General features: G+C 41.0%; 1 protein-coding gene across 1 annotated transcript; it reads left to right on the top strand.

Annotated features, from left to right (window-relative positions):
• Positions 1–31: 31 nt before the first annotated feature.
• On the top strand, positions 32–7,619 carry znf281b (zinc finger protein 281b). The gene is given in 8 exon segments (XM_051417840.1): positions 32–221; positions 2,487–3,005; positions 3,117–3,230; positions 3,373–3,496; positions 4,145–4,228; positions 4,345–4,463; positions 4,864–5,106; positions 5,108–7,619. Coding segments are annotated over 7 exon segments (2,508 nt in total). The 5' UTR covers positions 32–221; positions 2,487–2,558; the 3' UTR covers positions 6,485–7,619.
• Positions 7,620–14,856: the final 7,237 nt, after the last annotated feature.

Raw genomic sequence — 14,856 nt, 5'->3', positions numbered from 1 at the left:
CGCGTTGTTCAGTGAGGCTCTCGCAAACCTCAGCAGCCTTCGCCTGTCTCCTCCATAGGTCTCCTCTCACGACCCGTCCGCAGCACCCATAACTCCCCGCGCCAAGACAAGATGGAAGAAAGCAGCGACCGCCGGAGAACAATGTTTTGGCAATAAAACCCCAAAGCGGCGAATACGGAGAGAATACAGGCACGTTTGAAACCAACTGCGGTCATGTGTAGGTGAGTGGGCAACTAAATTGGCTTTTATTCGCGGCGAGTGCTGCGGCTTTGTCGAGATTTAAGCGACGGAAATGTCTGTCTCGGCGCGTACGGGAGATGCACTGAGACCCAGCATCATTGTTTCTGTTGCATGGGCCGTAATGCGGGTTTTCAGTCGGGGGGCCAGCTAGCAGCTTGCTAACTAGCTAGCTCATGGCAGCTCGATTGTTATAAACACAGCTGCTTTTAAAGCGTGCGGTTTTAATTTAGCTCGGGCCATTTGATCTTCTAGTCCACATGTGGCGCAGTCGCCGAGGAATGTTTCGCTCGCTGAATGTACTGGTAAGCGTTATCCGGTTGTAATTACAGCTAAAGTTAGCGAACAATAAATAGAGCGCCAGCGTCGCTCGCAGACAGATTTGATTTCACGAGCGTCATCAAAGCCTGGGAATTGGAGAATGAGCCGCTGACCCGACTTTAAAAGCAAAAACTTGCTCTTTAATGTAACCCGATCGGCTATTTATATTCTCTTATGTATTTATGTGTTTCATTTTGATATGTTTTTGCCCCCCCCCCCTCAACTTCCCACGAAGATCTGTCGTTTAAATAGTCAATTACACGCGTTAATGGCATCGGATCGTGGATCCTGTTTCAGCGTTAGCTTGCCTCGGTAGCAACATTAGGCAACAAGCTAAACGTTATCTTACATCGGTCGTAACGCATCAAATGTGGAAATATATTGACTCCAAGTGCGGCTTATTTCAGACTACACAACTCTGACTGTTGCTGTGACTTTATTTGAGGGACTGGTGGTGCTTTGAAGGACATTTTAGCCGGTTGTTTTGATTGAGGACGCACAGATGCGTTGATTGTGTCTCGTTGTGGCTAACCGGCTAGCTAACCATGCTAACTAGCTGGCTAACTATTATGCATCACAAAAGCTCATCCGCTTTCTGTTGATTTCGGCGTCGCGTAGCCAAATGGTCGTCTGGGCTAGACTAAACAATAAATGCTCACTCCAGTCGTTTTTCTTTGCTCGTCTCGACATAGAGAGAGTTACCGCTTAGTCACCCGACTGCGCCTTCCTAAAAAATGACTGGATTGTCTGACTGGATTTGACCTAAATATCTTTTGTTTTAGGCAAGTGTGGTGAACCGATTAATATGCCAATACTGCAACCAATGCCCCCAGCTTCTGCGTTCACGTTGGGTTAGTGCTAGTCAAAGATGGCAAGTGGCGTTGCCCAATATGCATCAAAGTGCGAAAACAATAGCGATGTCTGCCTAAAAGAGATTTTATTTTGGCCGCGATCCAGGTCACATGTCGGGGTTAAATGTGTAAGGAGAACAATACGAAACGTGGAGGAAGTATTCATGAGGGGGATTTTTGGTACTTTGTTGAACATGTTTTACAGAAGGTAATGTTTTCACCTGAGAGCAGAGCTACACCTTTTTTTTTTATTTTAAAGTCACTTCACCAAACCCTCACAAAACATAAATCACCAATATAATTAATTCTTAATGTATGTAACCAGGCTCCCACTGACTGCAGTCATTTATCTTATATTTAAAGCTTTATTTTAATAAGTTGTATGTTTAATTAAAGCTATAAACTAATGTAGCTTTTGAAGGTTTCACTTTCAAGCTCAGATGGCCGAGCAACTGATTGTAATAGTGCTTAATCCTTGGCATGTTAAGTAAGCTGTGCCAAAAGTCTGCTGCGGTTGAGATAAAGAAATCAAATGACCAGTAATTGCCTTGATTTTTGTTAGTAATGTGTACAGTATATTGAGTGTCTCTGTATTATCTCTACTACACCGTTTCTGATACTTAAATCACAATACAGTATTTATTCACAGTTAAATGTTTAAATATGCTTTGCTTTATTTCACAAAGTTACACAAAGTGAGGTATTTATTTTAATTTAGAGGCTTTTCTTTGTATTTTTTTCTCTCTGGAAATTTAATGTATTTTGTGCAAAGAGTTTATCAAGGTTTCCAGATATTGTACCCAGTGCCACCATTTGGTAAAGCCTAATAAATCCAATTAAGTATTTAATGGGCGACTAAGAGGAAATTCAGGGAACATTGTTGTGTACACAGTACACACTGTGAAGGCTACGCAGCGGTGGCTAAATTTACTTAACTAGACAAGACCAGTAAGAGACGAGATGTTATAATAAAGACTTAGAATACAACATGACAATTCATTTGGATTGTATACATGTATAACATGTTTGAAATCGTTGATGCTTTGCATAACTTTTTTTGTCTTCCCTCTCTTTCAGGATATTCTTCTCCTGCATTCCTCTTTAGATTGATTGCCCTCCTTCTTCCCTGCACAAAGCAAAACCACCACCATGAGTATTATCCAAGACAAATTAGGCAATGAGTTTTTGCGCAACGGTGGCATGGACCCCAATTTTGCACCAGGTATGCTCATGTTCAGTCACCTGCCACCTGTCACCAGCTTCACACGGCTGGCCTCCCAGTCCGTTATGGGCGAGCTTCCCCAGGAGATGATCCTGAAGAAAGAACGTGACTCGCCCCCAGAACACCAGGGGGCTGTGAACACAGGGGGCTTCCTCCACAGCATGGGCATTAAGCAGGAGCGGCTAAGCGAGCTGGATTACCGCATGCCCCTCTATGGCGGGGGTGGAGGAGTAGGGGTGAACTGTGCTGGAGGGGGCGCGGGGAAGAGTGGTAGTGACATGCCGGACATGTCTTTCGGCAACCACCACCAAAATCACCAGAACATGCTCCTGCATGACATCAGCCTCAGCAACGTTCGTTCCCTTGGAGAACCGGTGAGAAGGGGTTGTGGTTCTAAATATTGTTTCCTCCTTTACTGCTTAAGCATGAATTGTAACGTACAGGCTTTTATTTATCTGGTATATTTACCTTGTTTTTGTCTTTAGATGCCTGGAAGATCGGGTAAAGAGCCAAAAGAGGCATCAGGTCGAAGAGGTCGGAGGAACAATGGGGACGGGCAGGGTGTCAAAGTACGAAGGAAACGCAACGATGCTGCAAAGGTTAATCACTGATCTGTTTTCTTCATCTCCATCACTACACCAGTAATGTGTGTTATTTGGCTGAAATATATTAGCAGATAATAAAAAAAAAAATCACATACGTCATCAGTATTTAACTTGTTCTTTTGTTTTCTCTTTGTAGGCCATGATGTTGGATGCAGATGGTTCCTGCCTGTCCCCCAGCTCAAAACCACATATCTGTGAGCACTGTAATGCTGCCTTCCGCAGCTCCTACCACTTGCGCAGGCATGTGCTCATACACACAGGTGAGAGACTTTCGCTGCTTGTCATTGCTTTACTTGTTCCTCAGACCATCAGCAGTTTCCTAGAATTAATCAATTGTGTTGAAGATCCCTGGTGTAATTTTTTTATTTGAATATACAGCCCCAGATCAATTTATATGGAATCTGGTATAACCAAGGTTTGATACAGCAAACATAAAACACCGTTAATGATTAATTAATGAACATAGCACTCTTACAACAATTTCAGACATTCAATTAATTGCACTCCACTCATACTAATCTCCACTTTACCATGAGTACTTGGGGCCTTATTTGAAACCAGACAATTGCTAAGCCAGGGATGACTCAGTGATTACTCATGTGTTTCTGGACGTCTTAGTCATTCTCTTTGCTGGGAATTCCTCACATGGCTCTTTGAACTTGAGCTTATAAATGATTTAAAGGAAAATTCAGGGTTTTCTTTCTTTCTATCTGCTATTTTTAATACACAATTCAGTATGGTTTCATCAACATATGTTGGTAATGTGAGTCTCACAGGCTTTCAATGTGTATTCATGAGACAGGTTTTTGCTAAATGCCAGAGGTTCATTGTCATTGTGACCACATAGTAAAGTATGACAGGCTGGGCGTTAATGTGTTGTGCGGATGGTTGTACTCTTGATCGCACAGGTGAGAGGCCTTTCCGGTGCAGTCAGTGTAACATGAGCTTCATTCAGAAGTACCTGCTCCAGCGGCATGAGAAGATCCACAGTGGTGAGTTTCTGCTCTTGGATACACAAGTGTTTTGGAATGAATGCCACCAGTATCAGTTTATATAAACATTGTTGGTGTGACACAAGCTGTAACACAATCACCTCTGTCTTTTGCAGGAGAGAAGCCTTTTAGCTGTGACCAGTGTAACATGCGTTTTATCCAGAAGTACCATATGGAACGACACAAAAGGACACACAGTGGCGAGAAGCCATATCGCTGCGATACCTGCCAACAAGTAGGCTACATGTAGTCTGTTTGCTAAGTAGCTTACCACTGTTTTGCCTCTTAATCTGATGTGTTTTGCCAGTTGGCTTTAATGCTTTTAAATGATCCTTTTAATGAATTGTGTGTATGTGTGTAAGCAACATGAATTGTCATCAGCAGCATGTGGTCAATTCTAAATTTTGTCTTCCCACAGTTGAATCTTAAAAAAAACATTTAATCTCAGTGGGATTAGTTGTCAGAAGAGGTCAGGGAATATATTGTTCTCTCAAGAAACTCAATGGTCATATAAACTAGGCACTGTTACTAGAATAAAAAATGTTTAGCATGTTTAGAAGTATTTCTGTCCTTACGGTGGAAACTAAGCTAATATTTCTCTTTTCTGCATCTGTCATCCCTCTGTGCGCTTCTAGTTTTTCTCAAGAACAGACCGGTTACTGAAGCACAAACGGACTTGTGGAGAAGCCATAAAGAAGGGCCTGGACCCAAGCATGCTGGAGCTCAGCGAAGCAGAGCTAGGCCATGGCAGCTATTCACTCACTCAGGGAAACTCTACCACCTCCGGACGCAAAAGGGCCAAGTCTAAAAACGGTGAGAGCGGTAAGAGGAAGAAGAATGCCTCGGCATCAGTGGCAGCAGCCTCATCCTCTGGTGGGGATGGCCCGTGACCTGGGCCTTCAGGACTTCAGCATGGAGCACCCCTCAGGCTCTGGCCCTGCCATGCAGGGACGCACTCCCAAATTGGTCTTTAAAAAAGCTGGCCGCAAGGGCATGGACAAGGGCCTCCTCTCTTTGGAAGAAGTTGACGTACAAAAACGGTTGGGCCAGAAGACTGGCTCCATGGATCATGTGGATAGTTCTGGCCTTGATAACATGGGTCTACTCCAGGGTCCCGGGGGCAACAAGCAGGGTCCGACCACCAGCAGCAACTACGATGATGCAATGCAGTTTGTGAAAAAGCGGCGCTACCTCCATGCAGTTAACAATGACTATGGGGCTGGCTCACTGCACATGGCATCCCAGGGCAGTAGTGTAATCCAGGGCTCCCTGGGGCCTGAGCCCACGCTGGCCATGCTAGACTCCTCGCCTTTGGAACTCAAGCACGACAAGTCGGGCATTCCAGATGAGGTACTGCAAAGCCTGCTAGACCATTATAGCCATAAGCCAGAGGGGACACACCACCATGACGTGACTTTCGACCTATCAGACCACCCACACCACGTAGACCTCCAGCCGGCAGCCCCTGTTACTCCTGAACTGGAGGATGACTCGCCCAACGGTGGTGACAAGACAGCAGTGATGAGCGAGTACTCAAAGTTCCTCCTACAGGCCCTGGAGCGCACCAGCCATAGCGGACCCTTCCCCAGCCTCGGTCCAACAGGGCCTTTCCCACTCCTGTCGAGCAGCTCCAGTCCCACAGGGCCCCTCTTCTCCGACAAACACGTGTACACCACATCACCACTGGACTGTGGCTACCCTCCTGCTGTCTCCTCCCCACTGCCCATCGTCGCCCCTTCATCAACCTCCTCCTCGTCCTCCTCCAAGTCCCACTACGCCATGCTCGTTGGCTCCCCCTCCCAGGCAGGCTACCACCTCAGCTTGGACTCTACCAGCCACCAGCAGCTGACTCCTTCTCAGGAGCTGACTGAGCAGTTGGAGAAGCAGCACTCCCCTGGCACCTTCAACCTACCTCCCCAGGACCTGACTGCCTCGGCGGAGGGCTCGAAGGGGCAGCAGCCCAAGGCCGGAGTGAGCTCTGCACCCACCAACGGCTCCAGCTACCCAGACCTGTCCCCACTGAACCCCCCTAAAGAAACTACGTATCAGATCGAGAACTTCGCCCAGGCTTTTGGCTCCCAGTTCAAATCAGGGCGGCGGACCCCTCTGGGCTATGCCAGCGATCCTGGGGCAGAGGTCGACCACCGAATACGGACTCCGGTGTCAGAATTCTCAGGGTATACCAGTTTGTTAGCTGACGTCAGTGAGCCAGTGAGTACAGGATCAAAAACCCCGACAAGCCAAAGTTTCAGATAAGGGTCAAACGAGGTGAATCCAGTAGGGGGCTGTTCTGTTGCTGTCCATACAGTCCCTATACCCATCCTAATTTTGTTCTTGTAGCAAAGTTTTGTTTTTTAAACACTGCCATTAAATGTTAATACAAAATGACCAGGGAGGGTCTTACATGGCCTCAAATGCAATTTTTTAAATATTCTCATTTTTATTATGTATTTAGTCGCTCAATTTTTGTTTAAGAGTAGTGTTTTTGATATGAACGTACCGTAGATTTAAATGTAATTTAAAACATTTAGAGGGTAGCTATGAACTTGCTTGATTTTTTTTTTTTTTTTTTTTTTTTTTTTTTTCTGAACTCTTGTGTTTTACCAATCATCATACCATTGTAAAGTAATAATGAATAATGTCAATAATAATAACATTTGTGGCAGGGAAAGGCCCAGAATTCAAATGGCAAAAAAGTATATATTGTCTGTTACAAGAAACGTATTAACTCAGGAAAATAGGCAAAATTGTGTAATAAGACTTTGTATTATGAGATGCAATTAGCACAGTTTTTACAGGTGTACTTTGAGACTACAAAGCTTTGATTTTGTTTTTTGTGTTTTTTTAACTCGTCAGAACAACAAATTACGATACACGATCATGTTTGGTTTCTACTGCGTGTAGCTTTGTTGAGATTATGGTACTGTTGTGTCAATGTGAAGACATCCGCATTTGTTTTGAGAGCCACATGTGTACACGAGGTTGTATAAATTGTAGTGGAGTTCAGCCCACACTGCGCACACAGCGTGCTCCGAAGCCAAGAGGATGTCAGAACACACCTGTAACTTTCCGGCATTAAGCGTCAGTTGATGAAGCCCGTGAACCGCGCACTCCTCCGGATGTGCCCCGCCAGTAGAAAGGAAACGGCTCAGACAAAATTCGACCCATCGCTGTTACTGGCCGTCTCGAAATGCAATGAACATCAATCCGTGATCTTTTCATCATGCTGTTGCTGAAGTGATTTCTTTTTTTCCATTTTCTTTTTCTTTTTTAAATAAGTCACCACTTTTCTACTCCACTCCTTGCTGTTCCGTTTTGTGTCAGTGGAATCAAACAAGCACTTTTTTAAACAAATCATCATTGGAAACAACAACAACCCATTCAATTTGCATATGTGATAAGTGATTATTATGCTAATGGTTATTAATATTATTTTAAGAGGAGAAAACTGTGAACGGGGGTTGGGTGGGTGGGTGGGAGGGAGGGAGGGAGGGATGGTGATTGGGAAGGAGGAAGGGAGGGGAGGGCTGGATTATTGTTAAATGGGGTTTGTTAGGGGTTGACTAGGCATGACCATGGGCATCTAAATGTATTTTGTGGCTTTTTCTCATGAGTAGAAGAGAGGGGGCAGGGTTTTTTTCTTTTTTTGGCGGTTTGTCGGGTGATGTTGTAAAAAGATGATTTGCCATAATTTTGTTATACAATATTTTGAGAGTACCTCTTTGTATTTAAGTGTTTTGAGAGACAGGCTGACATGCTGGAACCCTTATATCTTTAAACCCCCTCCCCCCATGGTATGTTGACCGCATACCCAAACCCTTTTATTTATTCTCCACTAGCCACAACAAAACTGAGTAGCAGATATTTTTCGGCAAGTAATCACAGGACCTACACCCGTAAACCCTCTTCCCTCTGCATTTTTTAAAATGATTTTTTTATTTTTTTTTTAACCCCACCGTCATTAGTAATTGCAAGAAACTGCGTCCATAAAACAGTAAAGAAACAGAAAAGTTATACCCACACCCCTTTCCCCAAAATGCAGCCCTGCACTCACAAAAATAAACAATGGCCTTCTTTGTCTTCCGTGGCTAAAGCCATTCTATCCCGGCAGCCAGGGTTGATATTTAATTTAGTTGATTTCCTGTGAGCCGAACAAACCCCCCCCCTTTTCCTTTTCCTATGTCTGTGAGCTCCACAGCCAAGAGACTTTGAAGCTGCTCAGATCACAGGGAACAAAGACTGACTGACCAGCCCACCTCACTCCAAACACACACACTATGCTTTTAAAGGAGAGAAAAAGAGTGGGTGAGAGATGGAGAGAGAAAAAAAAAAAAGACAATAAGATTGACCTAAATATACCTCATATCACTAAAGCGTAAGAAAGCAGGGACACGCGTTTCATGTATGTAGTGGAAATATTTGTAGTATAGGTTCGACATATTGTATAATCATTTAACACTGCCTGTGTTTACAATTATAGAGCAAGTGACTCGTCAAAATGCAAATGTATTATTTCTTTTCTTTCTTTTTTTTTTTCTGTAAAAAACATCCACGCCAAGCAGTGTTGCATTCTAGATGCCTCATAGAACATTCATTTTTCTCATGTTATATCCCTTATTTTTGTTACTTGCCATAATGTGTTTTGATATGATCTCTAGAAGGATATTGTTTACAAAAATGTACAAAAACACTAAAAATGTGTGTTCTCAATTTCTTTTGAGTTTTTCTCCAGTATGCATGATAAAGACATTTTTGTATGGCTTTTTTTCTGACTGTCACCTCAATACCAAATTTTGTAGCAGAGCCTCCCCATTCCTTTGTCTTATTTGTTCTAGATCCCTTGTGATATGATTTCCCAGGCTGTACCTGTTATTGAGATGATGAACGGATTAGAGAAGCCAATAAAAACTTTTTGTTACAAAAAAGTAAGTGGTTGGTTTATTGTTTCAAAAGCAGCGCTGAAAACCTAATTTCCTCAATATTAAAAGTGTTGGCAGTGTACTTAATCATTTTAGGTCAGCCATATTACCCTGGAGAAAACAGTTGGCATTGTTGGGCAGTGTAACTTTAATGAACTAGAAATGAGTGTCATTAAAAAGAAATCAAGAGTATCTTGGTACAAACAGTAGTAGTAGGCTATACATTTGATAGAATAAGGAATTTCAAAACATTTCATGGTCAAATGGATAATGTTAGTTTGATAAAAATAACAAATGACTATATATATACAATAAAAGCATATGCTGTTGATAAAGTAAAAATACATACTGTATTTAAAATCTGTATTCTCACATCAGCAAACTGTGGTAATGGTGCATCTACTCCATTTTTTTCTTGTTTCAGGTACGAAAGTTGTGGACTAATTCGGTTTATTAAATGCATTGTTAAGATTTGCGTGCTCAAGAAAACTCAGGGTCATCATGTGAGGTCATGTGCAGAAAGGAAAGGAAAATTGAAATTGCCAAAAGGATAACAAGCTAGTCTACAGAAAAGTTGTTTCTTTTGATACTGAGTTATATAATATTTTAATGCTGTGTGAATTTGTCCCTATGTCCTTTATGTGACATTAAAGGCCACATTAGAAAGAACTTTATACTGGAATGCAGTGGTCAACAGGAAGGAAGAGGCACACAAGAGGGCTTTGGGGACCTAAATCCTTGAAATGATATTAAATTATTGAACTTTTCATTCAGAATTAAGAGAAAATACAAGCTTAAATGACACCAATTCAGATATAAGTAGCCTTTTTACATAACACATATTTACACATATGTTTATTGAAGTTGGTGACACAATTTTGGGGAGAAGAGTATTCAGCTGAATTCATAAACACCTCCTAATGTTATACACTCAAAGACTACAGCCAATCACCATGCCTTACCACTTCCACTTCCAGAAGAATTCAAACTGCAACGGACAGCTCTATTAGATCACCGCTAAATAAACAACCACTTTATAAAATAATAACTGCCTAGGACTGATATCACCTCCTGGATGTGCCAACGTGGTATCAACGACCTCAGGTTGATATCACCCCGCTGCATACAAGCCAGACCAGCTTTCATTTAATAGTCAATGATTGTCATCACTTTCATTATTATTATCAATCATCATCCATTCAGTCTGTAAATAACAAGAACCTCAAACGTGCTCAACAGCAACAATCCCAAAGAACTATTTTCAGTGTACTGTACTTGAGTAATGATACATTAATATAATCTCAAATCTGGTGTTCGGTTAAACAGAGCCAACCTTGCTGTTCAGAATACAGGAATGAACTGTCAGAATAAAGTACCATCAACCAGATTCAGATGAAGTAGTGGCAACACCATATAAAGCAGTTGAAGCTTGTATTCCAGTAGAGACACTGAATAACACTGACTTGCATTCTTACAGTGACGCACCTTCCTCCTACTGTGAGTAAATCCAGTTTTACAGTATGCCATGTGACATTTAGACACAAGGCCCTGTTGCCAGAAGATGGAGCTGTTACTTTGACATTACATTACCAGTAGCTTGAAGTGCTTTGCACGTTGTACAAGTGGTCTCCTCAATAACATGCTGAGCTGTCAAAGTCGAATGTAATGTCAACAAGATTCTGTTGTTTTAACACTGACTTCTCACTGTTTACCTTGATGGCAGTGAGAAAGAAAACCCTGTTTCCCGATACTGAAGGGATGTTAGAGTGTCGCATTGTAAATTAGAAGGAGCAGGTTGAGCTCTCTCTTTAGTTACGCAGTTTGGCTTCGGTGTAAATAACAAGTGAAACCAGCATCCAACCCAAACATCACTTTACAGATGAGTTAGAAACACCCCGTAACCACAAGCTGTCCCTTAACGTAACCAAGTGTTTAAGTTTCCTGAACAAATAAACGAAGGTGAGGAAACTAAAAAACTTGTGATCACAGGGTGTTTCTAACATGGTTCTTTTTTTATTAAAATAAAAACTAACCAGCAGTGACTTTACAGATGTAACAATGATAAACACAAAGACAAGAAAACAAGTAAAATAAACATACAAAAAATCAAAAAAGATGATGTGATGAGAACTCGATGGTTCATATATGAAAAACACAAATAGATACATGTAATAATGATGGTGACGTTATGTGTTTACTGCAGTTTAAATGGGTGTTTCAGGAGGGATTGGTTATGACACATTTGTTTTGTATTGTTAGGGATAATAATAATTTATGTATTTTTATGTATAACAACAACAATAATAATGATAATGATAATTTAAAAAACCTTATTGTTTATAAAGAAATTTAAATGAGAGTTGAGAAATATAACAAATACATATGTCCATACAGAGCATTAGGGGGTTCACTGAATGGTTTGATGAAAATGATGTGAACCATTACTGATGGCCGTCGCCACCACCAGCTCTCAACTCAGCTGAACAGATCTGGGAGACTCCTAAAACCTGTGTTAGACAGCGATCTCCACCAACATCATCAAACACCAAATAAGAGGAAGAATGGTGTTGACACCTCTTGGCTTCCATAGGCTTGTATAGTCAGTACAAGGGCTGAAGCTAACCTAGAGATTCATGGCGGCCTATCCTCTTGCTAGCATTATGTGTAACTGGGGAAAGGAAACAACCCCTCAAAAAATAGTTAGTAGTTGTTTAAGAAATCTTCTTAATGGAATCTCTTCACAAGTGGAAATATAGACATTACAATAGAGCTGCAAATGAGTCCATGAGCAGGACTGCATGAGTATTTCCATTTTCTGCTACTGTATATATTTCTACTCCATTATAGATTAATAGATATATATGAAATAATGTAAAAAGTAGTTGAAATGTGTTAAGACCTTACTTAAGACCTGAATACTTCTTCCACCATTGCACTTTATATGTTATATGGGTTTTGGATGCGTGGATCATGACACTGCAGAGTAATCGATTTGCAAAACAATTTTGTTCCTTCTGCCCTGCTTGCTTAGTGTTGCCTCTTCTTGAAGAAGCCTTGAGTTCAAGGGTCTTCAGGGATGCTGCCAGTTCTTGCTGAGCTGATATCAGTGTTCCTCCCTCACCCTCATGAACTTTAATCACAATCGTCATTGCTAGGAACAGCAGGTTGGGTGGGGTTAACTATGGCAATAACTGTAAGTGACTTTGGACTTACAGTCATCGAGAGGACATTGATGCAGTTATTACTCTGTGATCCCACATCTGTTGACACTCCTCATGGCAACATGTTCATAAAACCTGCTTGTGAAAAATGTAGCTGGGGAACATGGTAGATGTCTTAATGTGAAGAAAATGTACCTGCTCCAAAACAAACCACGAGGTGATCACATAATGTAAAAAAACCCCAAAAAAGTCATAATGAGCTAAACCGTAGTTAAAAAGTTACAAGGTGCCATTTGTAACTTTTTGACTACGGTTAGCAGTCAGCAGTTTGTTAGTGTGCAGTATTTTTTCATTTGCAGCCTTCTGCATAGTGCCAATGACAGTGTAAAAGTGAGTCAGCACAAACAATGCCAACTCTAAACTGAACAGATAAAGGAAATTAGGTTGTCCCGCTGTGACATGTTTTTCACAAAGAAATTATCAAAAAAAAAAAAAACATTAAACCAAAGAATTGAGAGGAAAGTGAATAATTGCATTATTTTTCTTCATTAAAGCAACGTTATTTGTGGGAAATGTGGTTTTAACTTAACATAGTATTGGATACCAATGTTGAGATTTAGTTGATTGTTGAAATCAATATGAATTATATAACCTAGACTTAATTTCAAATTACATAAATGGTGTCTGTTCACATATTCAACAAATTTGACATAGGAATTAAATATATAGATTATTTAGTGTAGTTATTGTCCCGAGTCAAAGCAGGTTTCAATTCAGTGTTTTGAAGAGTTTTTCTTTTAAAATCTGAGATTTCAGTGGTCAGAAATGTTTTGCATGTGTGTGCCGCGAACTGATTGAACAGATGTTTCTCTATTGATCTATTCCAACCATTTGTTGTCCATCCATGGAAACTTCACCTTTATTCAAAACATACCTGATAGGCCATTTGAGATATTTCCACTGACGCCCATGATGACGCTGAAGTGGTGTAAAAGTTTTGCCATGTTATATCAGATATACAACTGGGATCAAAGTCATCTTGGAGACATGATCGTTTTATGGGTGGTGATTAGATGATCTTACCAAACTATAACAACAATTTTAAAAATGAATACACATATTCTTAAGGTGACGGTTTAAAACACACTTTGATGTTCCAACTTTCGTGTTAAGGTCTTGTCAACCTCTTTTTGAAAACGTTTTAACTGTTAAGACCATATTATCACATCTTATGACATCTTTGTGTCAACAGTCACGTTATCCTTTGTCCCACCCTGTTTTATTGGCCACCTAGTTTCCGATAATATGTTGCAAGTGGGTTCATCTGAAGACACATTTTCAGACTTTTCTTTGTAATTGCGTTTTGCTTCACGGGCACAACTTCTCCTGTGGTGGCGTTGCGTGGACATGTTTTCCAGAGGTGTTCTCGTGTTTTTGGGGCCTGTGAAGAAATCAGGTTTATAGAAGTTGTCTCAGGGTTAAGTGACGACTGGTGGAACTGCCATAAATTCATAAAATGGCCACAAAGAATGTAATCTTTGAACTCTCTGTTCATTACGGCCTCTATAAGTGACTTATGAAGTCTGGGGCAGAGATGTACAAAATAAATTGTTCTATTCGCCCTAGAACATTGTCATTAATGACGGCCAACAGTGTTGCATTCCTATCAAAGCAAATAAACGTACATTGGTTGTCATTATATACTGTGGTAGTATTTTTGTACGTTATCGTCAAAGAAATCCTCCAGTTCTGTTTTAAATGTTTACAGCTATGGGGATCGGTTCAGCTATGAAACATGTACAGTATGTGACATCACTTGGTGCCAGAGTAATGCATTTGATATTGCACCATGATAATAACCTCTGTCAGTAAACTTCTCTGATTTAGAGCTTCCACCCTGTTTAAAGAACTGATGTTTGCTCTTGATGTCATTTGAACCAGGCACATTGTAAATATAGAACACAAGCTATTCATATATTCTAATCATTAACTTCTTTCTGGCAGAGATCCTTCCTGTTTATATTTCCCCTTATCTGTGGTTTTGGACCCATTGTGCTCTCCTTAACTGTTCTACAAAGCTTGCTACTCAATTGTTGTTAAGAGTGGGAAAGAAAGACCCCACAGGGTGGGCACTACGGTGTAACAAGGGGGAGCTTGGTTCATCTTAATAAGACATGAGCTACCCTGAAAACATGATCTGTGAAATTTTGGGCATTGACAATATGTTATTTTTGCCATGTATTTCTATTTTTCTGTATCTTTATCATCATGGGTCATGCCTAAAATTAGGCTACTATTGATCTATGTATGTCACAAACTGATTATTATATATCAGATGTGTTGACATGAAGCAAGTAGGCCATGTTTGCATATATATATGTTTGGTGTTTAACACAAAGCATACTTTCATCATCAGTTTAAAACCTCTCTTGAGTGGCCGCCGCAACCAATGTACAATGTAAGATTTGACTTTTAGGTTGGCCATGAATGAGGATTTTATTTTAGCAATGTGACATACTCTTGTGTAGGGTTGTGCCAATTGCTGAGA

This window comes from Dicentrarchus labrax, unplaced genomic scaffold (assembly GCF_905237075.1).
Source record: "Dicentrarchus labrax unplaced genomic scaffold, dlabrax2021, whole genome shotgun sequence".
In the NCBI taxonomy this organism is placed as follows: Eukaryota; Metazoa; Chordata; class Actinopteri; family Moronidae; genus Dicentrarchus; species Dicentrarchus labrax.
This window is presented reverse-complemented; position numbering and strand designations above follow the sequence as displayed.